Source organism: Coccinella septempunctata, chromosome 1, assembly GCF_907165205.1.
Source record: "Coccinella septempunctata chromosome 1, icCocSept1.1, whole genome shotgun sequence".
NCBI lineage: Eukaryota > Metazoa > Arthropoda > Insecta > Coleoptera > Coccinellidae > Coccinella > Coccinella septempunctata.
In genome coordinates this window covers 49,786,108-49,811,829 of record NC_058189.1, presented here as the reverse complement: position 1 = coordinate 49,811,829, position 25,722 = coordinate 49,786,108, and the positions used below count along the sequence as shown (strand labels likewise).

Below are 25,722 nucleotides of genomic sequence, written 5' to 3'. Positions count from 1 at the left end.
AGTTTGTAACACTCTTTTTCAAAAGAATATATATATATATATATATATATATATATATATATATATATATATATATATATATATATATATATATATATATATATATATATATATATATATATATATATATATATATATATATAATATATATATATATATATATATATATAATATATATATATATATATAATATTATAAATATGGCAGTTTCGCGGGGGTTTCGCACAATAATGGACAACATTTCGAACTTGTTGCCTGAGCACCTCTATACTACACTTATAAATATCTTCCCTTTCCAAGCGGTAGGAAATTACCACAAATGTTTGTTAAGTTTTTTTCTTCATTAAATGCTGATCATAAAACACCGACAACTAATACAGGAATGAAAGTTTTTAGCGGCATGCAGACAGGAATTGAATTCTGAAAAAAGTACCACCCAGAGCATTTCATTATATTTTCAGACACTAAACTATCATCACAACTAATACAGGGTTTTTGTAAATTGATTGTAACATCGCAGTGGGCTTCGAAATATTCTATGCGGCTCTATACAAAAGCATCACGATACGATGTATTCCCAATTATTAAAATAATAATTATTTTTTTCGGCAATGATTTACATTTCGACGCCCACTGAATTTTACCGTGTATTTTTATTCGATTGCACGATCTTTTTTAAATTCGTTAATTATGATGGGGAGTAAAAAAACAAATTTTCTGCCAAGTCATACTTGATGACTATTATTAGTCTTGAAAATTGGCAATCTGCATTGTAACAACACTGAATTTTTATCAGAATCAAGTGATTTTGCCATTAAGGAGTTAGGTATTACCTCAAGATAATTTTTGGTTTTGCGAATGGTTTCTAGAAACAAACAATAAAATGTCGGAAAAAATATCGAACTACCAAAAAATTGGATCGGATAAATAAAACTTTGCAAATATTTTCTAATTTTTTAAGGTACCAACACCTCGGCAGGCTCGTCTCTTCTCTTTCATGAATCCTCTGGCAGCCGATATCTGGATGTATGTTTTCTCTGCCTACGTCTTGGTATCTGCCACCATGTTTGTGGTAGCCAGATTTTCCCCCCACGAGTGGCACAACCCCCACCCCTGCGAAGTATTCAACGAGCTTCTCGAGAACCAATTTTCCCTGGCCAACTCTTTTTGGTTCACAATAGGGACACTCATGCAACAAGGATCAGATCTCAATCCAAAGGTTGGCATATTGAAATTGAATAGATGTTATTTTTTGCATTTTTAACGAGGAATTTTATTTCGAGATTAATCTCACAGACAAAAATTCAGAATGGTGCGAAATTCCAAATTTTTTAGATGCCAAAATGAAGTTGTAGAAAGAGACAAATTATAGAATCAGTCAGCAATTCAATTACCTATAATAAGATAATGTTTGCCATTTTAGCCTTCAAAAAGAATCACAACATATTGGAAAAGTTGGCAATGTATACCGGGTGGCCCAACCCAGACGCGGCGTTCATTTTGAGGGAGTAAATAAAGATATTTTGAAAATCTTTTCTTGTGGTGTGTGTAGGTGTAGACCAAAGTTACACTTTAAATGTAACACCCTGTATTTGACCTCAAAAATGGGATGGCAAGCTCAAATTATGATGGGGTTCTTCAGATCACTTTATACCTTAGAAACACCCTTTACGAGATAATGGCGAAAAAATGAAAAATGGAGTTTTTTTAAATAGTAATTAATGAAGAAACTATACTCCATTAACTTTTATCTTAGCAGTCGGTTGGCCATGGAAATTTGACACATTTCACTCTGTATAGTACGAAAATGTGGGGTTATGACGCTTGTCAAAACATTTTTGTGTTTTAAATCAACGCTATGTTGCCCGTTCTACGTGAAAGTTTTCTGTTATTACGTATTTTATCACAATGTCGAATCTCTTCGGAAAATATGTGACGAACATAATAATAATAAGTTTATACAAACTGACTGAAGGCATACCAAATCCAGTTATTTGCATGGAAAATACAAGAAATCAGTATAATATCATAATATGCACTAGCTTGAGGAGAGTTAATGTTCATTATCTTCTTTGGCTAAAGTTTAAATACGTTACATCAGTTGTAGATTTCAAAAATATTAACCTGAAGATGAAATGCATATGTTGCAGTGGTTGGGAATGGGTAGGTATCTCCCGAAGGAATTAACAGATAATTACAAGAATGTTAAATTCTTCTACAAAAATCATCTTGCATCAATATAAGTAAAAGGAATTAAAGGAAGTTTCAATCAAGATGAACTTCACCTTTGAACAAAAATTTCACATGAATAAACAATTAGCAGGACAACTGGAGCGTATTTGTGGCTGTTCATCCTAATGCATTGATATAGTAATAATAATTAGGTATTTATTGGACCTTAAGACATTTACAATGTAAAGCACAAGTCAAATGAAAAATAGAAAAATCAATTTTCGGGAACTTATTCTACGATGACATTCATCGAAAATCCTGTAGTAAACTTTCCGCATTAATTCAATCAAACATAAAATTCTCAAATGCCACCACTTTTTTGGGTCTCTCAATAGAAGGAAATTCTTTGTCATCCTCTTCATTCACAACTTTTCTGATTGTGGAAATATTAAGCTGAAATATAAGTCGTTTAGATTCAGATGAAACATTATATAAATTCTCTATTCTCTTACATTGAATATGTTCGCTACCGTCTAACGTATTGTGGATATTAGAATATCATTAGAATTCTAAATAGCAATTCCCGAAACCCTGTCTCTTTTTTCAATCACTTTCGGCATTTTCGTAATAAGAATTGATATAAGTTGTGGCAACGGCGTTATGACATTAACGACATTTCATGAGTGCCAACCTTACTCCGTTCTAGTTACAAAAACTTGAGAAAATTATTTCATGGCCAACCGACTGCTAAAATAAATGTGAATGCAGTATAGTTACGCCAGCGATTCAAACAGTATTTTTTAGAGTAGACAAGTTGGCTACTTCAACACATAAAAAAAATTCAACTCTGGAATATACAGAGTGACCATAATTAATTCTCAAACATCAATTATGAATAATCGTCAAAAACTTTCTCATTTCAAATGGCACACCCGGTATATCTATATCTCGTTGAACGTAAAAATTAATTTCGAAACTATCTTCATAAGGTTTTCCTACACCTAAACCTGATAGTTTCTCAGCAGTTTTTGACGATTATTTGAAGTTCATGTTCGAGAATTAAAAGAAAAATCCTTCCATACGACAAGAAGTTCTTATGTTAACGAATATAATGTGATAGATGCGTAAAACAACCAAAAACCCAAAGCAATCATTTCGATACCAGTTGAAATCGAAATATTTCCCCTATTTCGATGATTTTCAACAGAAATTTAATTTCAGGTCTGTAATATGTCAGCCTAAACTAGAAATACAAAATCAAAATTTTTTATATAAAGTTCCAAATATAGGCTTGATTTACACATCAGTGAAATGGTCTTAATTTACACATGTTTGCAGGGCTGAAAAGTTTTTTATTTATTGATTAGTGTCAGATAAAATAGATCTAGTCAATATTGAAACCTCGGATGAATTCAGATCCATTGATTATTTCTGCGAAATATCGAAACATACCATGAATAATTCGGCTGAAAATACAGCGAAAACGTGATTTCAATGAATAATTACGAATGCGTTATTAGGTGCAGTATACCAGTAATCCCAGCGATCTACCTTTCAGTAGATAAATCTTTCACCACAAAATTAATTTCAAAAAATCACAAGCGAAAAAATCAATCTAATCTACCCGAATTATACACCGTAGCATTGGAGTATTAAATATTTGTGTTAATACTCAATGACCGTAGTGATTAGTCCCAGCCATCCAGTTTCAAGAACGACTATTCCACCACGGTCAATGCCGTATGTCTGAAATCAATGCTGCCAAAGTTATAGAGTTAAAGCTAACCTATCCTAACTCTATAATCTTTGAATGCTGCAGTCTGTTAATGTTTTCCCTTATTTAGAATGGGATGCTGAAGCTATATGCAAGGAGTGATGGACTGATTTCTTACCAAGGATTAAAGATTTTTTTTATAATCCTTGATTTCATGATACGTATTTTTTTTCTATTCAGAATATTTGAAGGATTTTTACTCCGGGGGTAATATCAGTTCAAAAAAGCCGGTCAAGGAAATTGATGGATAGAGTAAATAGAGGGATGAATAAAATATCCGAACATTTTTTTTCATACTGAAAACCCTAGATCCCCAGCTATTCTGCAACTGAAATAAAAGAGACTTCTCTCAGGTCCGGTACCTTTTGAATAAATTTTGTCTATATTGTGAAGGAGTATCTGTCCAATAATATTTAATCTGAAGGATTTTTGTGCTTTGGCATGAAGTTATTTGACTGATAACAATTCTCCGGTGAATTCTCTACAAAACTTTGGCAAGAATACGGCAGAGATTATTTTCTATGCAACTGGACAGTGAATTCTACCGAAAGTGCGTATCAAATATTGTAGAGTTAGGTTAACTCTATAATCTTTGGTGCGCATGTAACTGCAGAGAGTTCACGGCGCATGAATTCACGAGTAAATTCTCTAGAGCTTCTCAGCTGTTGCAAACGGGCTTCACTCGTAAGTTTCAACGACTGATTTATTCGGCGAATAGGGATTATTTATTCGATGAATAACACTATCTTTTAGTGAAAAGAAAGCATTTTTACTAATCCTAAGAATAAGACTTATCTGCCGAATAAATTCAGTTATTCGCAGGTGAAAGTACCGGGCCTTACGGGGAAGTAATACCTCAAGAATCTCCATTCAAAAACAGCATTCACTAGTTCTTCATTTACGCTTTCAATTTTGTACGTAAAGCCTTGATTTTTTTCTTCAAATTAATGTTAAAAGACGTCTTAATGTCACCCCGTCTCTTTTTTTTCAATTTAGTTGGTTTTTTATGAGAAAAAAGAAGTTGTGTCTATAAAACTTGTTTTCACAATTATTTTTCACGGTACATCGGCTATTCAATTCTTTATATATTGCAAAAATTGTCATAGTGATGATATTCATTACCTTGAAAATCAGGAATAACTGAAAATGATTCAATATTCATAATATAACCTCTAGCGTGGTAATTTCTATTTTTCAACTGTATCAGTTCGTAATTTAGACTGTTGCTCAAAGATGTGGCTCATTTCTGTATTTGGCTTTTTGATTCCGAATCGTATGTAGGTACCTACTACTTCCCCTACTGTGAAAACATGTCTCAAAAATGCTTCGTTACGGAGATATAAGGTATGAAAGTTTCAATATAGTATGCCTGTGTAACTGTTCTTTCTTGCCTCTTTTCAAGTAGAGAAAAGCTAAAACCACTTTCACTCCTTTAGGATGAGTTGTAAAAAAAATTTTAATGGGTACACAGGCAATAAAATAAAATTGAGAAAAAGCAGAAACAGTGGCATACCACTGTACGCTGCTTAGATCCCAGAAAAAAAAAATTCGAAAATATGCATCAGTAGCTTTCGGAGTTTCAATTTTATTGGATCGGAATTTTTTAACATTAAAAAATTCTCAAGCATATATGAGGGGTTCAGAGCTGAAGTGAAACAAGTCCATGCAACCTAGTTTTGAGATGAATGGCTTAGAAGTTGTTTATCACCCATTAATTCAAAAGTGACTTCTTTATTTATTATTATTCTTATGTAAGCAAATGCTTACATTCTAACCTTTTAAAATCCAAAGAAGTCACTTTTGAATTTATTGGTGATAAACAACTTCAAAGTTATTCATCTCAAAACTAGGCTGCATGGACTTGGTTCACTTCAACTCTGAACCCCTCATATGTAACTTCGAAATCATGGGTCGTGTTTTGCTAAATAACACAAATTTAAACGACATTCTGAACCTTCCCTCAAAATTTCAAATCCCTCGTTTATTTCTTTCGTAATCGAAAGAGTCCAACCCAATAATTTAAGAAAATTTTAGGCTGAAAGTTTTCGAAATTCATATTAGTTTAGGCGTAATGATAACTCTCTCGCTAAGAACGAATGCGCAAAAAGAAATCGCCGTCAATCAAGGAACTTCATCAAACATCGATATTTCTTCATTATCTCAAAATGAATAATTTTTATGCTTTTGCAACGAATGAAGAAAATAAATCGATTCTATTTCATAACTTTACTGCAATCGAAGAGACACTATACTAGGCATAACATCATCTCGTTAATAATTTAGTATATCGAGAAGTTTGTGATTCGGTTTCATTTTCATGGATCTGCTTCAGTAGCTCGGTGCACTTTTATGGGACAGAATTTTCCCGAATTGGGCTACTACTAATTCGAAATTCATTTCCGTTTACACCGAAATTATCAAGAAATTGGTCTTTCTATTCAACCCTCAGAGGGATTGTTACAGAAGGAATGGGAAGGACCATACAAGGTGATAAAAAGGATTAACGATGTAGTGTACTGTATCCAAAAACTACACAGGGGAAAGAGACGAGTGGTCCATGTGAATCGTTTGGAGAAATACGAGGCGGACTATGACGATCGTGACGACACCCATCTGAGAAGGACCACCATCCAGAAAGTGGAACATGATGTGATGAGCTTCGACCAATTCATGGAAAACTATGGAGGAAGTGGGAGAGCAAGATTCGGAGTAACCATTGAGCAGCAGCAAGATCTGTTCTATGTGCCTGAAGACTAATCCATTTTGTCGCCGAACATCTGCGTATTTCCGGAGGAATAGCATTCGTCTTCAGGAAGAAATTTGGCTAATTTTTCTACCTGATAATCAAGAGATTTTCCGATAACAAAGCTAGCTAAAGAAGTATGTAGGATACCTTGTTGAACCTGATGGGTGAACTCGCAAAGCTGAAAGTGAAGAAGTTGTGCCAAAGATGGGTTGTGGTCTAGATCAACTCAACGATTCGTTTGAAAAATGCTGAAAGTCATTTTTAAGAGAAGGGAAACGAAAATACTTGTATGCAGTTTCAATCCGAGCAGCCAAACGGCAAAGAAGAAGACTGGAATTCTATTTCGAACAACAAGGGTCCTGCAGAGAGGGAGAAGCTTGAAGGTCAGTCACACCAACCACGGTGTTTGGGGACCGAAAGTCTCAAAGAGGGGTCAGTGTAACGTCCGAATCCCCTGAATACGCCTCTGTTGCCGCTCGAAAACCGAGAGCAATATTTCAATATCGCGGGGCGTATCGATATAAAAGAAGCGCGGTGGGCTCGAGCGGCATAGTAGTCAAAGTAAATTAGTGAATGTGTAAATGAATTACAGTAAGTTCTTGTACATAAATAAGTGTAGTAATTGTGTAAATGAATTGGACGTTCTGGAAAGAAGACAATTTAATTAACCCCGAGAACGTTACTATGTTATATACCTTGATTTTGCTTTTGATGGTGTTTCACATAGACACCTGCTTGCCAAACTGGAGAATCTTGGAGTTCTTTTCCTTATTTGGGGGGTTGGAAATAATGAAATACCTACACTATTTTTGTCTTAAGTCTTCTCAACTACACTAATTCATTTGGAAATATTTCCATAAACCTACCACCCATTTGTTTTTCTAATCATTTTACATATATGCATTTTGTTGAATTTTGTGAATGGACATTTTGAGCGATGTTATTCCGAGAGAATAACGGATATTTCGCCAGTGAGAATATTCGGAAAAAATATCTATACAGGGTGGGCTTTTTAAAACGAAACAGACGAGATAACGGGTGGAATAATTTTATTTCGAAAAAATGCTCGGACACGACGATTTTTGTTTCGAGGGGCACCACTTTTAAACACAAATTCACAACTATATCGCTTCAACCCTTATTGTTAGAACAACAACCCCTAAATTTTGAATAGGGAAGATAGGGTGAGTGATACCTCATTTGAAAGGCCTCTTTATGCTGAATTCAGCGTATTAATTTTTTTCTCATTTCATCATTCGTTTTCGAGATATTCTATTTTGAATTTCGTATCAAGTATCAGTCATTCCGCTAACCATGCTATGTGAAATCATCAATTAGTTGACTAATTCATTCTGTGATTACGATGGTAACCGTTAATTGTCAACATTAGACAACGAAATAATTATTATTGGTTCTTACTTTCTTCAACAATTGAGGTGAAAATGGTTTATTCTTTGGCAGAAAGAATTTAAATTATTTCTTTATTGTTCATTGTTGATGAGAAAAATTAACATTATTTTGATGTCTGGCAGTTATGGAGTTCCATCAAATCTACAAAATAAATGAATAAATTCGCTTGATTCAGACAGCTTGCTTGACGACAATACCATATTTGTTTCAAATTCAAATGTCAATATTTCAAGAATCAATGAATCAAATGAAGAAAAAAACAATATGCTGAACTCAGGATGAGAAGACCTTCCAAATGAGGTGAAATTCACCCCATCTTCCTCATTGAAAATTTAGGGGTTGTTGTTCTAACACTAAGGGTTGAAGCGATGTAGTTGTGAATTTGACCTTAAATGTCCGAGCATTTTTTCTAAATAAATTTATTCCGCCCGTTATCTCGTCTGTTTCGTTTTAAAAGCCCACCCTGTATATGTACTACCTAATACATTGACTTTCCAACAACAAAACGACGTAACATGTTTTTGATTGAAAAATCTTGTTATATCTTCGAACTTTTTGTTCATAATTTCGCAATTGAATACTCCGTACAATTGTGAAATTAGTCATGATCAGAACATTTCATCAGTTTTAGTTTACATTTCATCCATATTGATTAGAATTCTAGTCAAAGTTAATGATACAAATGAATGAATTTTCATCCACCGCCTTTTACCTAAAGGTATCTAGTATTCATAACTCAACTCTAAGATCTGTCGATGGGTTGTTTATCTGCATCTATGTGAATTGTTTTGTATCCTTGTGTAAACTAAATATTTCACCTTTTTGAAACTTTTATTACCTAATTCTCTACAAATATTCAAACTGAAGCTAATATAAGAAAAAAATATTATTCATATTCCAACTAAAATTCTCAAGCACAATAAGCTATGGTACAATGAGATAGGTATAAAAAGAGGTAAGCGCTGCTTCAACTTTAGGAAAACGAGCGCCTTATAGTATTGACCAGAGAGTTTTGTATGTATATTGTTGATTATTATGATATTTAAGCTGACACTATACTAGAATGTGCTTATAATTATATTTACCTCGTATATTATTACTATTTTGTGGGGGTCATGGGGTCAATTTTACTACACCGACGCTACTACCTCTAGTTCCACCTCATTCTCATTGTAAAGTCCCTGATTTTCAATCACTTGGTCACCTTGTCACCCAAATATTCACAAAAACAACAGACTATTTTTGTTACATTAGGAAAAAATGTCTTCATTTTTAAACCAGTAAACTGAAACTTTGAATGATTTATTCGAAAAAGAACAGTAGTCAAAAGAAGCACTTTTTTCCCCTTACTATTTTTTCCGAATTGGTACGGTTTAAAAGATACAGACTGTTGAAAAACCAAAAAAATGTCTCACAAATGGTTTTATGGAATGAAATAAATTTCGAAATAAAGTTTTTCATTTATTTGATGAATCTTCTTCGAACACAAGATATCAACCACGTCTCCCAGTTTTCGCATTATGTACATTACGTACCATAAAATACCAAAAATTCAAAGAACCCAACTCTTGAAACTATGTTGGATCTTATGAATATTTGAACGTTTTGTGAAATAAAAGTATATTTCATATTTTCTCGTGTAATGCGCCGTTTTCTACCATTTGATGTTCAAAATTAGAAAGTATCTGAGAAATTTGAAAAATTGGGTACAGATTTATCTAGTTATCCTGAAGGTAATTCTGTTTTTCCAGGGGTGGCACAGCTCATTATGAAAACTTAAATGGCTATATCTTTTTATCAGGGCCGAATCGGAAAAAATGGTATAAGAAAAAAGTGTTTCTCTTGACCTGAGAAATCTATTGTTGAAATATTTGTACTAGTCAAAGACTCATCCTGGATAAGTACTCACTTATGAAGATGTAACCTGTGAAGTGAAACAATTATATAATTATAATAGAGTCGTGCTGGTAGTTCATGAAAACCACTTTTTTTTTAATTTAGTTAAGATATTTAATACAGTTTGAATTACGACGAACAAATTATCATCAACTTCACTACTTCGAACAGTTGACATGGGTGGCCAAGATTTTTGGAGAATATACTCACTGAAAAATTTATCTACGTTTGTATCTTTTGCATCGCATGCTAATGTGTTGGTATTATGTATCGTTATGAATGTGTTATGATTTGTTAATATCCATTTCATGAATAACAAGGCGAATGAAATACGTACAGTATTCCTAAACTGATGAAATTATCTGTAATTAAATGAATATAGTTGATTGAAAAGTATGCCAACAATTTTGGTAATTTTTTTTTCATCTGTTTAGGCTACTTCAACCCGAATAGTCGGTGGTATCTGGTGGTTTTTCACCTTGATCATAATCTCTTCTTACACTGCCAATTTGGCGGCATTCTTAACAGTTGAAAGAATGATAACACCAATCGAAAATGCTGAAGATCTTGCTGGTCAGACCGAGATACCTTATGGTACCTTAGAAAGTGGATCAACAATGACGTTTTTCCGGGTAAGTGAAATGGTGTAATTGAAAGCCTGCATCATCTCAGTTTCAAAATAATCGATTTTTTTCGGAGTCATACTCGAATAGAATAGAATAGAATGAAGAATATCTTCATATTCATTTTTCATTTTGGTGGAAATATTCACTCAAATAACTTTCATCTGAATAAATATTCTAGGACTCCATGATTGAGACATATAGGAAGATGTGGCGTTTCATGGAAAATCGTAAGCCGTCCGTTTTTGTATCAACCTACGAAGATGGTATACAGAGAGTGTTGAAAGGAAATTACGCTTTCCTAATGGAATCAACTATGCTCGACTATGTTGTACAAAGGGACTGTAATTTAACTCAGATTGGAGGACTTCTAGATAGCAAGGTAATTTGGTGCTCACGAATCTGATACATAAAGGTTCACGATGTTCATGTGAAATTAATATTTTCCGCAATTTTTCCAAATTACTGAGTGAAGGGTGCTCGCTCAGGAATGAACTAAATGTTTACTCAACTTGAAAATAGATTGAATGATAAGAGGGCCTCTATTTATTCAGAATTAAAATATAAACAATCGAATATCATAAAAAATATTTTATTCCTTTTCAAAACATTCGCCCTTCAATACATGCACTTCATACTTTTGCATACAATTGAACCACCCTTCAACGCCCTTTTTGCAGTCAGAATGATAGCTCCAAAATATAAGATTTTTGAAGTCCTCACCCCTTCTTTGGGCGATGAAAATGGAAATTTTCAATTCGATTATTTCTCTGTCCAGATTTTGGCTTGTTTCTTTTGATGTGTATAAGCTGGAATTGTCGTGATGCAAAACGAATCGTCTTCAGGTTGCTCTCAATAAACCAAAAACTTCTGCCAATAGGTGGTCATATATTGAGCTGAAATAATGGTCTTTTGATTTTTTAGAGCCACAGTTGCCTTATGACTGGTTTTCGTGATAATTTGACTTTCCCCAATAGATGGTCATATATTGAGCTGAAATAATGGTCTTTCGATATTTTAAAGCCACAGTTGCCTTATTACTGGTTTTCGTGATAAAACATGCGCCCATTTGCTTTCAACTTTCGAGAACAAATAACTTTTGTTAGCTCTTCACATTAAAACACCCAAGCTCTTGATTTGCCTTTCCTTTCTGGATAAATTTTTTGGCACTTCGGTCGATTTTCGACAATCTTCTTTAAATTTCAGTGAGCGAACTACGCTACGACCACGTTCAAATTCAGTGTACAGTGAGTAAAGTTGAGTTATATAAACCACGTCATGAAAAATCAAAGGTCGAATATCTAAACAAGACAAAAATTGCTCGCATTTGGAAACGTTCTGGAGTACGTATACTAAAATAAATATCAAACTTCAAGATGGCAGTAGCGTATTTTACCTTGAATACCAGCCATCTGAATATACTGCTTCACAAAAGTTTCAATTTTTTTTCATCAATTTTTTTAATAAACCAGGTCTTGCCTATCTAACTCATTATATTTCGCTCATTTCCGTATGAATTTCACAGTTTATGGTGAACATTCATTTTCAGTATTTTGTTTCTCAAAAACAGTTTGTCTCTGGCCGCACCACCAGACGAACGTCATTCATGATTCTGTATTCTTTATTGATTCATTCTTTATTCGTGATCCTTGATTCCTTATTCACTGTTCGACAGTCATTCTTAATCTTGATTCTTTATTCTGCGATTGATTATTCATTATTTTTTTCTAAATTCGACAGAAGTCTCGAAGTCGTTCCGCTGGTAATGCTTGGCGTGTACACCCAAGGTTGCCACGGAAAGACCACAGTAACCTATCCCGTCCTACCCCTTTTGGGTTCCGTTTAGATTTCCCGTTTATCGTAGACTTCTGTCGCCTGGCTCTCTGACGGAAACCAATCGGCAGAGGTCTCGAAGTCTTTCTGCTGGTAATACTTGGCGTGTACACCCAAGGTTGCCACGGAGAGACCACGATAAACTACCCCGTTATCCTGTGAATTGTTGCATTGTGTTCCACCTGCATCAACCCCGTCCCGTTTATTGAATAGTTCCAATTTAAAACCCTTTGCAACCTAAGCCCGTTACAGTGTATGTGGAAATGGTCTAGAGACTGTAAAAACCAATTTTTCTTCTAAATGAAGATCCATTATGAAATTGATGATTGAGTCAATTTGAATTCATTTTTTAGGGTTACGGCATTGCAACCCCAATGGGAAGCCCTTGGAGAGATAAGATCTCCTTGGCAATTCTGGAATTACAAGAAAAAGGTGAGATCCAAATGCTATATGACAAATGGTGGAAAAACACCGGAGATACCTGCCAAAGGAATGATAAAGGGAAAGAATCTAAAGCAAACTCTTTGGGAGTGGATAACATTGGTGGAGTATTTGTTGTACTTATGTGCGGTCTAGCTTTCGCTGTGATGGTAGCAATTTGTGAATTTTGTTATAATTCGAAGAAGAATTCCATCAGGGAGAAGGTAAAACTTAAAACACTCCAATTGCCCAGAAACCACTTCATATATGTTCGAAAAATATTCTTATATAGCATGTTATATTTAAAATATCGTTATGCTATGATGTATTACATTTTTATATTGTAGAAATTTTTCTGTGAGTTCTTAACTATCCCGTTTTCAGAGAATGACGAATCAACAATCCCTCTGTTCCGAAATGGGAGGTGAACTATGCTTTGCTATGCAGTGTAGAGGATCAAGACAAAGGCCAGCTTTGAGAAGGGAATGTTCCAAATGCCTCAACAAAGTTGCTTACGTGAAAGACGATAATAAACAAACTAGCCTGAGTCCCGTTTTGCCAATTAGTCCTTGAAATAATGACGCAATTTTTCTACTAAAAGTATTTTCTGTTATTCTTAATGAGCAATAATTATAGGAAGAATGTGTTGTGACCGTGTGAACGATATAGGGACGTTTATTAAAGTATATATGGTGATTATGTGATCTTCAAGAATGTTAGACTGAACATCTTCTGAATAAAGTATTGAAATAAATCGACTCGAGAGTTTCAGAGGTTACTCTTTTTAAATTCCTTGATTTTTTCAAGCAGAACCACCAAACCAACAAAAAACAAAATGGGTAATTTTTCTGGAAAACTGTAAAAAATCAACTGCGTCGATATTTTGGAAACGTTTTTTGAATTGCTGGCCAAACCTTCTGTGTGTCTGGACAACTTTAGATCGTAATCATCACGTATGTATGGCCACAGCCGTCTATAGCAGAGATAACTCTGGTCTATAGAAGGCTGTGGTATGGCGCAGTGAGCCCTTGAGCAGTCAGCCAAGACCGCTGTGTGATCCAATCCAGAACCAATATGTTATTCGATACAAAGATTATGGAGATCTATAATATTTGATTCAATAATAGTTATTCAGATACCAAGGACGAAAAACTGTCTATTACATTCGAGCCTGCAAATTGATAGCCGAGGCGCATATTCGGCATATACATTTTTTTCGTCGACCTCTCATACCTTTATGAAAGTAAGTAGATACCCTTTTGATGGCCTCATCTAGGTGTCCGTATTTGCAAATTCCCTTAGCCCTGGAGTAGTGTTATACCAAAGAGGAAGTTAATCTTTGGTTATACTGATAACCATATCGCTACCACTATCCATTCTTGGTCATAATGAACACTAACTACTAACATTCAAACCACGTACCTATTTCACTCGTAAAATCTAGCAGATTTCGTAAAGAATTTGACAACACCAAAAGACAGTTATTGTCAAGGGCATTTATGTTTTCATCAAATTCTATAGGTATTCCTAAAATTGATTCAATCTCCCCTCTATCTCTAGTAATCTAGTATTGGTATCTTAGTGACGAACATCCAGGCGAAAAGAGTTTGCAGACGAAAAGTGTATACGGACGAAAAGTACTTGCCCTCAAAAATAGTCTACGTTTGAAAATGAATACGTTAGATGTAATTTTTTGTTTAGGTCGACGAAAAAATACTATATGGTACGTTTACTTAACTATACTTCATTCAAATTTATTTTAGCAGTCGGTTGGCCATGAAATGATTTTCTCAAGTTTTTGTAACTAGAACGAAGTTAGGTTGGCACTCATGAAATATCGTTAATGTCATAACGCCGTTGCCACAACTAACATCAATTTTTATTACGAAAATGCCGAAAGTGATTGAAAAAAGAGACAGGGTTTCAGAAAGTGCTATTTAGAATTCAGGTCCGCTCATTCAAATAGTTATACCCTGATATTCCAAAATCCACAATACGTCAGACGGTAGCGAATATATTCAATGTAAGAGAATTTATATAATGTTTCATCTGAATCTAAACGACATATATTTCAGCTGGATATTTCCACAATCAGAAAGATTGTGAATGAAGAGGATGACAAAGAATTTTCTTCTATTGGGGGACCCAAAAAAGTGGTGACATTTGAGAATTTTATGTTTGAGTGAATTAATGCGAAAAGTTTACTACTGGATTTTCGATAAATGTCATCGGAGAAAAAGTTCCCTAAAATGGATTTTTCTATTTTTCATTTGACTTGTCCTATACAAAGTAAATGTCTTAAGGTACTAATAAATACCCATAATTATTATTATTACATCAATGTATTAAGATGAATAGCCACAAATACGCGCAAGTTGCCCTGTTGTTTATTGATGTGAAATTTTTGTTCAAAGGTGAAGTTCATCTTAAGTTGAAACTTCCTTCAATTCATTTTACTTATATTGATGCAAGATGATTTTTGTTGAAGAATTTAACATTCTTGTAATTATCTGTTAATTTCTTCGGGAGATACCCATTCCCAACCACTGCATCATATGCATTTCATCTTCGAGTTAATATTTTTGAAATCTACAAATGATATAAGCCAAAGAAGATAACGAACATTGATTCTCCTCATGCTAGTGCATATTATGATATTATACTGATCTCTTGTATTTTCCATGCAAATAACTGGATTTGGTATGCCTTCAATCAGTTTGTTTAAACTTCAATTATGTTCGTCGCATATTTTCCGAAGAGATTCGACATTGTGATAAAATACGTAATAACAGAAACTTTTACGTAGAACGGGCAACATAGCGTTGATTTAAAACCCAAAAATGTTTTGACAAGCGTCATAACCCCACATTTTCGTACTATACAGAGTGAAATGTGTCAAATTTCCATGGCCAACCGACTGGTAAAATAAAAGTGAATGAAGTATAGTTCAAGTGATATTGAGGTTTAACACTAATGACTACGCGCGTCCTGCGCCTGTTCTCACTTAACCTCTTTTCCTTAAATCTCAATATACACTGGCTTATGGGAGAGTTGAGCCGCAATAGTTACAGATTTTGCGAAAATATCATTCCAAATATGGCTATATGAAGAAGAGGACAGAAGACAGAAGACTAAACAGATCAAAACTGGCTGTTGATCAGGTAAGCTCATAATTCTATTCTTTGAGCTTACCCGATGAAAATAGCGGAGCTCTTACTCGAAAATAAGTCGCGCTAATCAAATATGGAGCGGACCAGTTGAATATTGAATAATTTATCACGCCTGATGTAATAAAATTATACTCGCACTGGGCGATTGCATTTCTTCTGTCTGTTCCTTTCTTTCTCATGGCATTCCTCTTGCATGTTGTTGTTCCGTTTGTTATAGATTTGAGGGGGATTTTTTTGGCTTTTTCCAAAATGAGTCTGGATGAAGATATGATCTTATTGTTGGAAAATTCCACGATTATTCTTTTAGTGAAAAAGTAAAATTGAAAGAAATAAATTATTTTAAAATTTACCTCCTTAAGTTGGGAGAAATTTCATGAAAGACAATTGAATTCAAAATATTTATATTGGCGAAGTGCATCAAAAATAACGCGTTATGTTTTGCGTGCTTAATAGTATAAAAGTGTAGCCGCAGAAGGGCAAACAAGGACTTGTTTCGTTTGAGTGACAAATTTAAAAAGAAAATTAGAATTCGAAAACTGAAGAACCAAATAGAATTTGCATTAGTAAGAAATGTCGATATTGCGGTAGCACAACAAATTCTTTAATTTTGTTGGTTTAATATTCAGAAATTCAGAATGATTTTCGAGGCAACATAGAGGTATAGTGCCGGATCTTTTCCAACGCTCTCTCTTCCTGCTTGATTATCGTGATAATACGATTCCTGCAGTCTGAGAGTTTGGGCAAATTACAGTGACTAGTGTTAGTTAGTACCTTATTGTAAGTAGATTTCGCCTTTGCTGAGCCTATGGACATAAATTGTAAATTCGCTCATGCTAATGATGATATAGATTCTAGGGCAAAAAATGCATACGCATGCTGCAATCTTCACTCTCAGAGAGTTAGGAAAGTGAAATGAGTTTAAACCCAATGAAGTATTACATCGAATTAATAACTCAATGGTTGGTTCTCGTTTACACCTAATTTTGAAATCGAACTGGACTTGAACAAAGATATTAATATCTTTGGACTTGAATAATCCTCGCAAGCTCTTTTGACAATTTAGGAATTTTGACCAAATAGTCGTTATCTGCGACTTCGCGTATATGCTATTATCGCCAACCCTATATTTCGAACGAATCGCACCATAATATTAGTATTCGTCCGCCATCTTGGAGCCGACATTTTGATTTCACTAATGTCGACGAAAAAAACAAGAAGAAATAAATGGCAAATAAGGAGTACACGGAACTCGGATCGCTTCGGTATGGCTACGCTACGGCCACATCACACTAAAGCGCATTGGCGTAGATATCATAAAATTAGGGGGTGCCATCTGCAATAAATTAAATAATTTACTTCTCCCCGTCTGTTCCGATATTCCTGAACAGTATTGTCAGTATTTCAGAGACGATGCCTATTGGCCCAGTCGTTCGAGTTCTATTGTTATTCGATTGCGGGCCAGTAGTGAGGGTATCTTCAGCACTTCCAATGATGAAGTCATAGATAAGCAACGTTTTAGCACAAAAAGTTGAGCCTCCATTTACATATCATCTTCCCGAGAAATACCACTTCGTTTGCTATATTTTCTTGAGTGGACCATAAGCATAAATCTCGGCCTACGAAAAAAATCGTGTTTTGGGTTCGGCACTCTCAGATCAAAAAAAGTTAATAAAGGTGATAGCAGGAAGAAAATACACTACTCCAAAATAATGAACCATTGAAATTGCAGTGTTTTATTTGATTTGTTGCTTTGCTGAGGAATGCGACGTGCGATATAAAGAGCTATTATTTCTTCTTGAATTCACATGAAAAATTTCTGAATCTGAAATAACACATTTTTATTTCCTTTTTAGGGTTTTCACTCCCAATCATTACAACAAAAAACAATTCAAACTCCATTTGCTATAATTCGTATATTTAGCGTGTGAAATTCGATAAAATATACATTTCCTATTTTATATCTGAAAAAGTATCACAGCAAATATTTCCATTTATGGAATTCAGATAATATGTCCTTCATAAACCCTAAATGAATACCGTCCACTTCTCTCATCAAAAAAGTCCTTTGTTTCCTTTCCATGAAAATTTATTTATTCCTCTTCTGTGATGACATTGCCTTTAAGCTCTTCTCATTTTTATACACACATAAATCTAAAAAGGTGATAGCTAATAGTAATGATTGTCCCATTATCTCTTTGTTGAATGAAGGTTGATTTTGGAACATATTTATTGTGTTTTGATCTATGTCTATTGCTGAGCAAGGTAAATCAAAATCATTATAACTGAACAGTTGTTGGATAGTCGTCAGAGTGGATACTTGCTCTGTTCCAACCCACGTTTTAAATAACCTGGAATATATGAAAAATAATGTTTTTTATTCAGGCCAATGTTATAAAAATAATATTGTTGAATCAAACAATTACCTTGCGGCTAATTTGGATTTCATATAATATACAACATTCTCAATTTGTTCCGTTTTGTTGTGAATTCTTTTATTATGCTTTTTACTAGTATTCAAGAGAGCAAACAACATTGAAGTTAATTCAATTTGTTGTATATAAGTGGTTACTGCTCCCAACTGACTTTGTGGCTGTAAACCTAATCCAGGTGATTCAAATACATACAAGTCGGCAGGAGGAATTTCATCCAGAACTTTCATAGCCTGAAAAAATAATAACAAATATAAGCATCAGAAAGTATTCAAAATAATTATGCGACATAACAATGAATGGGCATCCTGGTTAGACCTGAACCAATCAGTCATTTATTACTTGAGAATCCACAAAAATCAAGTTTTCAATGCTTTGAATGAGGAATTAAATTTACCAAATCAAAGTTCTCCCATGAGCTAACTTTCACTGGAATGTCTGAAAATTGATTACTTCCCCAATGATTAAGTTTTTTAACGGGACACGTGACATGTGCCCAACTTATACCAGCTGGTCCTAAATGCAAACCTACAGCCGACGTTAAAGACTGAAAAAAAAAAAAAATTCTGGTTAATGATTGTAATGTTTGAGCATCATTTGAAAGGATAAGTCGATTTTGAAGGAAGTTTTGTATACAGTAGGAAAGAGAATAATCCAAGCTCTTTTGAATGGGAGTTCTACGTGAAATAAATTCGTAGCGTTTCATTTTTTTTTCCACAACGATTTCTTTGCTGTTTGACAATTTGTATGGTATTTATTAGATAAAGCTCTTTCTGCTCTTCAAAACTGTGCTTATACCGTCTTTTCGAGCAATTTAATTTTCTATTAGTTTTGAGTTTTAGAAATGGAATTTGCAGGAGTTAAATATCAACATTTTCGACACCTGCTTTTCTTCGTTTTTCATCGAAGGCAAAAGCCGCTGAAGCGGACCGGCGTATTTACAAGTCCACGGAAATGGTGTCAGGCGAGTCTACAGTACCTGTAGACCTGTATTTCCATTAGCGCATGAACTGCGAGTACTGAGACAGAGTCAGCACAGTACTTCAAAACAGCGGTGGGCGATGAACGAGTGAAAATAAAAAAACCGTGGAAATGTGACAAATACAGTGGTGCAATTGTGTTCTAGTGGGTCGCCATTTCAGCTACAACCTCACTATGGAGGGCCAAAACTTATCTACTATATTATTAGTTCTTTGTAAAGCTTCATAAAACCGCAATATAGTAATCAGAATAATATTCTCTTCGGAACTCCATGTAGAGAAAAAACTGAAACTTTATGAACTAAAATCCATAGCAGAAACTAGTGAACCTCGTAGTGAACTATATGCTAGTGATGAGCGATATCGTGACTGTTTCTTTTTAATTTGTGATTTTAAAGCGTGACCTGATCACGACCTCAACTGATACTGAATTCCATAATAGTATAACGCGTATAATATATACGGTGAGCCTTTGACTCGTACAAATATTTTAGCAGTAGATTCTTGAGGTCAAAAGAAACATTTTTTTCCAATACTATTTTTTCCGATTCGACTCGGTTTAAAAGATACAGGCAGTTGAAAAACCATACAAAATAGCTATTTATGTAACAAGTACATAAATTAGGTCTTTATGGACGAGTCCAAAAGTTTATGGCAGAGCGAGCAAAGCGAGCGAGGCCAATAACTTGGACAAGTCCATAAATGTTATTTATAGTTCTGTCTCACAAACGGTTTTATCGAATAAAATAAATTTTTTTTTTCGTTTATTTCATGAATCTTTCTCGAACATAAGATATCACCCACACGTATTCCAGTTTATTCATTATGACCATAACGTACCATAAAAATAACAAAAATTCAAAGAACCTTGTAACTCTTGAAACTAAGTTGAACGCTATCTAATGAATATTTGAACGTTTTGTAAAATAAAAGTATTCTTTATATTATCTCCTATAATCGCCGTTTTCGAGTGATTTGATGTTCAAATTTTAAAAAGTATCTGTGAAATTTGAAAAATTGGGTACTTTGGCTGAATACAACTCTGTTTAAAAGATCCACAGATGTGTAGTGTCACAGATTCAGCTAGTTATTCTGTAGGTAATTTTGTCTTTCCAGGGGTGGCACCGCCCATTATGAAATGTTAAAATGGCTATATCTTTTTATCAGGGCCGAATCGGATAAAATGGTATAGGAAAAAAGTGTTTCTTTTGACCTCAAAAATCTACTGTTAAAATATTTGTACGAGTCAAATAATCACCCTGTATAAATATCAATAGCAGAGAGCAGTCCCAGCTGACTGGGACAATAAGACGTATCGTTCTTGTAAAACGGTTATAAGGAAAGTGACCCTTTCCACAGCCGTCTTTATTTTATAGTTTGAGAAGGCTGTGGTGCCCTTTCTAATATTTGGTTCCTTCGCTTTCGTTCTTCGCTATTCCGATTATCACGTGTTGATGGCACTGTGAAAAACCGAAACGTTTGGCTAGGGGCTAGGCGGATGATATAGAAAATAGATAGATGTAAAACTGTGATCACGACTTCACATTATATTCTACTGTTGGGGAACTGTGGCGACTTGTGATTTTGATATATCTGAAATTTAATCACAGTTCCTGAAATTTCGGTCATCACTAAACTACTGTGAACCTTATCGATACGTAAACGAGTTTGTTATACATTTCAAGAAAAAACTAACTTATTGTTTTATCGATGGCAAATCAATTAGATGGCCACATAATGTTATTACAAATCTATCTTGAGCATCTTTCAGATGATCTGGTTTTTAGCGTAGGGTTCGGGTCATAAATGTGCGCATAATTTTTTAGTGATTTTAGACACACCTAGGTTGTTTTTCATTTCAACATTCATGGCAATGGATTAACATGGAGGGTCTATCTACCCCTAAAACCTGATAATTCTTCATCGGGTTGTTTTCGGTTGAAAACCGGATTACGTGGAAGGACCCTTATTTGTCCATATTTTTTTAATGGTTTTGAAAATTTTGAAGGCGCTTCGCTACGTCTTTGCACAACAAGATATCAATATATATCTACTAGGAAGGGTCTCTTAACCCTTCATAGTATTTACCCTTCATTTATCTCCGCGTCCTACTGTACCAAAGAAGTGTAGGGAGTTAGCATAATGCTGGTTTGATTATTTTTTGACTTTCGCAGAGAATGTGTGTCTACTGAGATTCATGGAGTTTTCCCCTGCAGTTTTTGTGATTTTATATGAATAATTTTAATATAAATCTTTTTTTACGCTTTCTGACAAACAGGTTTTGTTAAGCAAAAAAAAAGTAATGTTCCATCAGCCGTCATTTGGACTTTTTCACTGGAGATAACTCTAAGAAATTTGGCACAAACAATTACCATCTGATCCTCCCAGCTATTGGCACAGATCAACTCATTTTAAGTGTAGAAGATTGAAGAATGAAGCATCGAAAATCATATTTCTAATCTGGCCATTTGGCAGATTGCATGATAAAAGCAAAGAGTAAGTTACTCTTTTATATAAGGAAAGAAACAGCCTCTCATGTTATCTTCACATGAAAATATATATCTAATTATAGGCAAAATAGTGCCAAAATCACTATTTAGTGAGAAACAGCGTTTGAGAAAAAATATCACCATAAAGAGTGTTAGCAAATATGTATGAAGAAACATATCTTCAGTGAAAATAGTTTCGTGGTTAATTTAAAATTAAAATAACCTAGAACTCACTTACTTCAACAATGTCATTAGTGAGAATTGGTGAAGTGAGCTGTCGTTGTCTTAAGAAATTTGATTTACGATTTGATGAAACTGGTTTATCCAATATAATACTCTGGCATATTTTGATAAGATTTTTGACATCTATGCCTTCGATATCTAAAACATCACTTATAGAATTGTAGGGACCTTTTTTGGTTTTCCACACTTTTAATTTGTTAATTTGCATCGGGGGAATGTTAAGTCTGAAAAAATTAATTTCTCATTTTCTAGAAATGCTAAATTCAAACATTTGTTTGATATTTCCAATTTTATTCGAGATACCTTTTGAAAGAATCCTCAGATTCATTATTCAATACTTGTAATATCTTAGCTTGTTCCTCTTTAGAGAATTCTAAAGAAGTGTTTTTGAACTGAACGTTTTTATTCGTTGTAGTTGTTGAGAATTGGCAATACGATCTAGTTCTTCTGAAAAAATAGTCATAAAGGGGATATTTATGAAAACAAATAACATCTTTCAGAGATACAGAGGAGCACAACATTTTATCTGTTAATCTTTTTTTCAAACACTGCCCTAGCATGGCACTGAATTTCTCTCTTATAAACCAGAAACAACTATCAAACTCCTGGTAAAAGAATCCTCAGTTTTGTCAGAGCAGAGACAAATTCAACACAAATTCTGGTTTTTTGTTTATCTTGCACGTTTTGACATTTTGTATGAAGGTTATGAGCATGAAACCATAGAGTACAAACAAACAGACAAAGAGAAATAACTTTTTGGTCAGTGAACGGAGGTCATCTCATCTTCGATCAGCAGAGCAGGGTTCTGAAAGAAGTGTGTAGCGTGTAGCAGATAAAGATCAAATCATTTCATCAGAGACTGTCTCTGATTTCATGTTCTCTGTCCATTTGAAGAACCCAAATTTTCGAAAAAGGAGAAAAAAACAAAGAAATAAAATGTTCTGTGCTTCGATCTATGAGTTCCATGCATTCTTATGTCATAACATAACCTATATATTTATTTGAAAGTTCCGGTTGAAAACCTTATTATTGGAAGTGTTGTGTTGATTTAATTTTTTCTTATTAATCTTACTGTTTCTGAAATGGGCAAGAAGAATAAAGACAAGAAAAAAGGTAAAGGAGCGGAAAAAACAGCATTAAAAACAGAGAAGAAACTATCCAACAAGCTGAAAAAGGAGCTGAAGCTCAAAGGAGAGGTAAGTTACAACAAAATCAAAAAAATGTTTTTCCTAAATAGTGCTCTTTATGAATACTTCTCAATTTTATTTCTCAGGATGATATCGAAGTCGTTGTAGCTCAAATTGAAAAAGAAGAGAAGAAAAGGCAAAAAGTAGTTGATAAAGTAATTGATCCTCCTTCTCGAAGACTGAACTTTACATTCATTGCCCACCCAGATAAGGATCAACTGATTATGTTTGGTGGAGAATTTTTTGATGGACAAAAGGTAAGAAAAATTTACTGTTTTTAATTATACATCTACAAATTATTATTAATATAAATCATTCCATTAATCATCCCTTTTTGTTGCAGACATTTGTTTATAACGATTTGATATTTTATAATATAACGAATAATACATGGAATATTGTGAAAGCTCCTGGTGCACCACCACCAAGATGTGGGCATCAGATGGTTGCGACATCTGCAAATGGTGGCCAATTATGGGTTTTTGGAGGAGAATTCACCAGTCCTTCCCAATCTCAGTTTTATCATTACCAAGATTTATGGTTATACTCTATCTCAGAAAAGAAGTGGGAGAAAATAATTGCTCCAAATGGACCTAGTGCAAGGAGTGGACATAGAATGGTACTTCTTAAAAAGAAATTATTCGTATTTGGTGGATTTCATGATAATTTGAGATCATATAGATATTTCAATGATGTGCATATCTTCGATTTAGAAAAATATGAATGGAAAAAATTAGATGTAGGTGGAATTGCTCCCTCACCTAGATCTGGCTGTGTAATGCTCCCCATTCAAGATGGAAGAATCCTGATTTATGGTGGTTATAGTAAAGAAAATATCAAAAAAGATGAAGATAAGGGACTAGTTCACTCAGATTCTTTCTTATTGCAACCAGACAGTAAGTATTTGAATTTTTAGAAATCACTACAAATATTTTGCCCATTATTGTATAAAAATAAAAAAAAATAATATTAATTTTTTCTAGAAAACGACCCTACTGGAGAAAAATGGAAGTGGATTCATAAAAAAATCGGTGGCACCTATATCTCACCAAGATGCAGTATGTCTTCAACAATAAGTTCAAGTAACTCAATTGGATATTGTTATGGTGGAGTATTTGATGTGGAGGATGAAGAAGAGGATTTGGATAGCCAATTTTTCAATGACTGCTGTTTGTTAGATACAGATAAAATGCAATGGAAGATTATGCAACCCACAGGAGGAAAATCGAAAACAAAGCCTATTGAAGATATAGAAGGTAAGGTACCTCACATAGCAAACAATACCTTCTATGCATGCTGGTTTTACCTATCATGATTAAAATATGAAGTAACATTTTTCATTGTTTCAGTTCAAGATGTTGAAATGCCATTGGAAATACCAACCCCAAAAGAGGTTTCAAATGATGGTGTATTCACAGTAACTGTAGGGCCAGCAATACATACATCTTCTGCAACAAAAACTCAAGATGAGAAAGTTCTGTTGTTCCAGCCCTGCCCAAGAATTAACTGTGGTTTAGCAATTAGAAAAGGAACTTTATATTTGTATGGAGGGATGTTTGAACAAGGGGAAAAACAAATAACTTTGAATGACTTTTACTCAATTGACATCAAAAAGTTCAATGAGTGGAAGACAATAATAGAAGATAAGAATTCAGAGCTATCGTGGATTGGGTCCGATTCTGAAGATGAAGAAGATGGAGAAAGTTCTGACTCTGAAGATTCTGATTCTGAGGAAGAAGATTAGATTCTATTGTAAAAATAGATTTAATATACATATGTACATATATATTTTTTACCTTTGGGGTATAGTTGTTGAACCTCACATTCTTTGTGAATAAAGAATCCTTAAAAACTTATCCTTATGTTGTTATTTCCATTTTAATTAGGCTCACTTAATAGGGTTTTGAGCAGAGCTGCTTTATTATAATCATTTGAAGCTGATTTTTTTCAGTAAACAAAGTTATAACAATCTCAAGATAGCTACATATGGCTAGTTCCAGAATTGCATCTTTTCAATCTGTTACATCAATGCCGTCCAATCAGAGCAAAGTAACCTGAAAATCTGCTCGCTCTCTTTCCTCCGAGATGTAATTCTGGAACTCTGCTATAATATGGTTCACATTTAAAAATTTCATGTTGGCAATAGTGCCATAGGCTTGTATGACAACAGATACTGATGGATTGTATCTTTGAGTATTCAAAGTTCAAAGAGTTAATACTCAAGTATTGTATACAATATGATCGAAGTCCGAAACCACCATGTTTTTCATGATAAAAAAACAATAACTATGGTTAGTTGGTTAGTTCATGAAAATATAATCATCATTTTTGATCCATAAAAACCAGAAGG

General features: G+C 34.1%; 3 protein-coding genes across 8 annotated transcripts in view; 2 read left to right on the top strand and 1 right to left on the bottom strand.

The window, feature by feature from the left end:
• LOC123316835 (glutamate receptor ionotropic, kainate 2) overlaps positions 1 to 13,632 on the top strand; it is a 145,884-nt gene extending 132,252 nt beyond the window's left edge. For 3 of the 6 annotated variants that reach the window (XM_044903112.1, XM_044903090.1, XM_044903104.1), the window contains 5 exons: positions 962 to 1,219; positions 10,433 to 10,630; positions 10,803 to 11,003; positions 12,808 to 13,098; positions 13,259 to 13,632. In XM_044903112.1, the coding sequence (XP_044759047.1) occupies positions 962 to 1,219; positions 10,433 to 10,630; positions 10,803 to 11,003; positions 12,808 to 13,098; positions 13,259 to 13,447 (1,137 nt within the window). In that variant the 3' untranslated portion in view covers positions 13,448 to 13,632. The remainder of the gene's footprint in view (positions 1 to 961; positions 1,220 to 10,432; positions 10,631 to 10,802; positions 11,004 to 12,807; positions 13,099 to 13,258) is intronic. The other 3 variants (XM_044903097.1, XM_044903119.1, XM_044903124.1) reach the window with 1 other exon arrangement.
• A 4,412-nt stretch (positions 13,633 to 18,044) lies between these two features.
• LOC123313268 (transcription elongation factor, mitochondrial) lies at positions 18,045 to 22,814 on the bottom strand. Its single transcript, XM_044898087.1, has 5 exons — positions 22,489 to 22,814; positions 22,181 to 22,409; positions 18,871 to 19,020; positions 18,468 to 18,706; positions 18,045 to 18,392 (listed from the first exon to the last, which is right to left on the bottom strand). Exons 1-5 carry the CDS (start codon positions 22,743 to 22,745, stop codon positions 18,131 to 18,133), a joined length of 1,137 nt encoding a protein of 378 aa, XP_044754022.1. The 5' UTR covers positions 22,746 to 22,814; the 3' UTR covers positions 18,045 to 18,130.
• Positions 22,815 to 23,193: 379 nt separating this feature from the next.
• On the top strand, positions 23,194 to 25,226 carry LOC123311373 (kelch domain-containing protein 4). The gene is made up of 5 exons (XM_044895285.1): positions 23,194 to 23,381; positions 23,459 to 23,629; positions 23,716 to 24,268; positions 24,356 to 24,628; positions 24,722 to 25,226. Exons 1-5 carry the CDS (start codon positions 23,268 to 23,270, stop codon positions 25,114 to 25,116), a joined length of 1,506 nt encoding a protein of 501 aa, XP_044751220.1. The 5' UTR covers positions 23,194 to 23,267; the 3' UTR covers positions 25,117 to 25,226.
• The last annotated feature ends 496 nt before the right edge of the window (positions 25,227 to 25,722 follow it).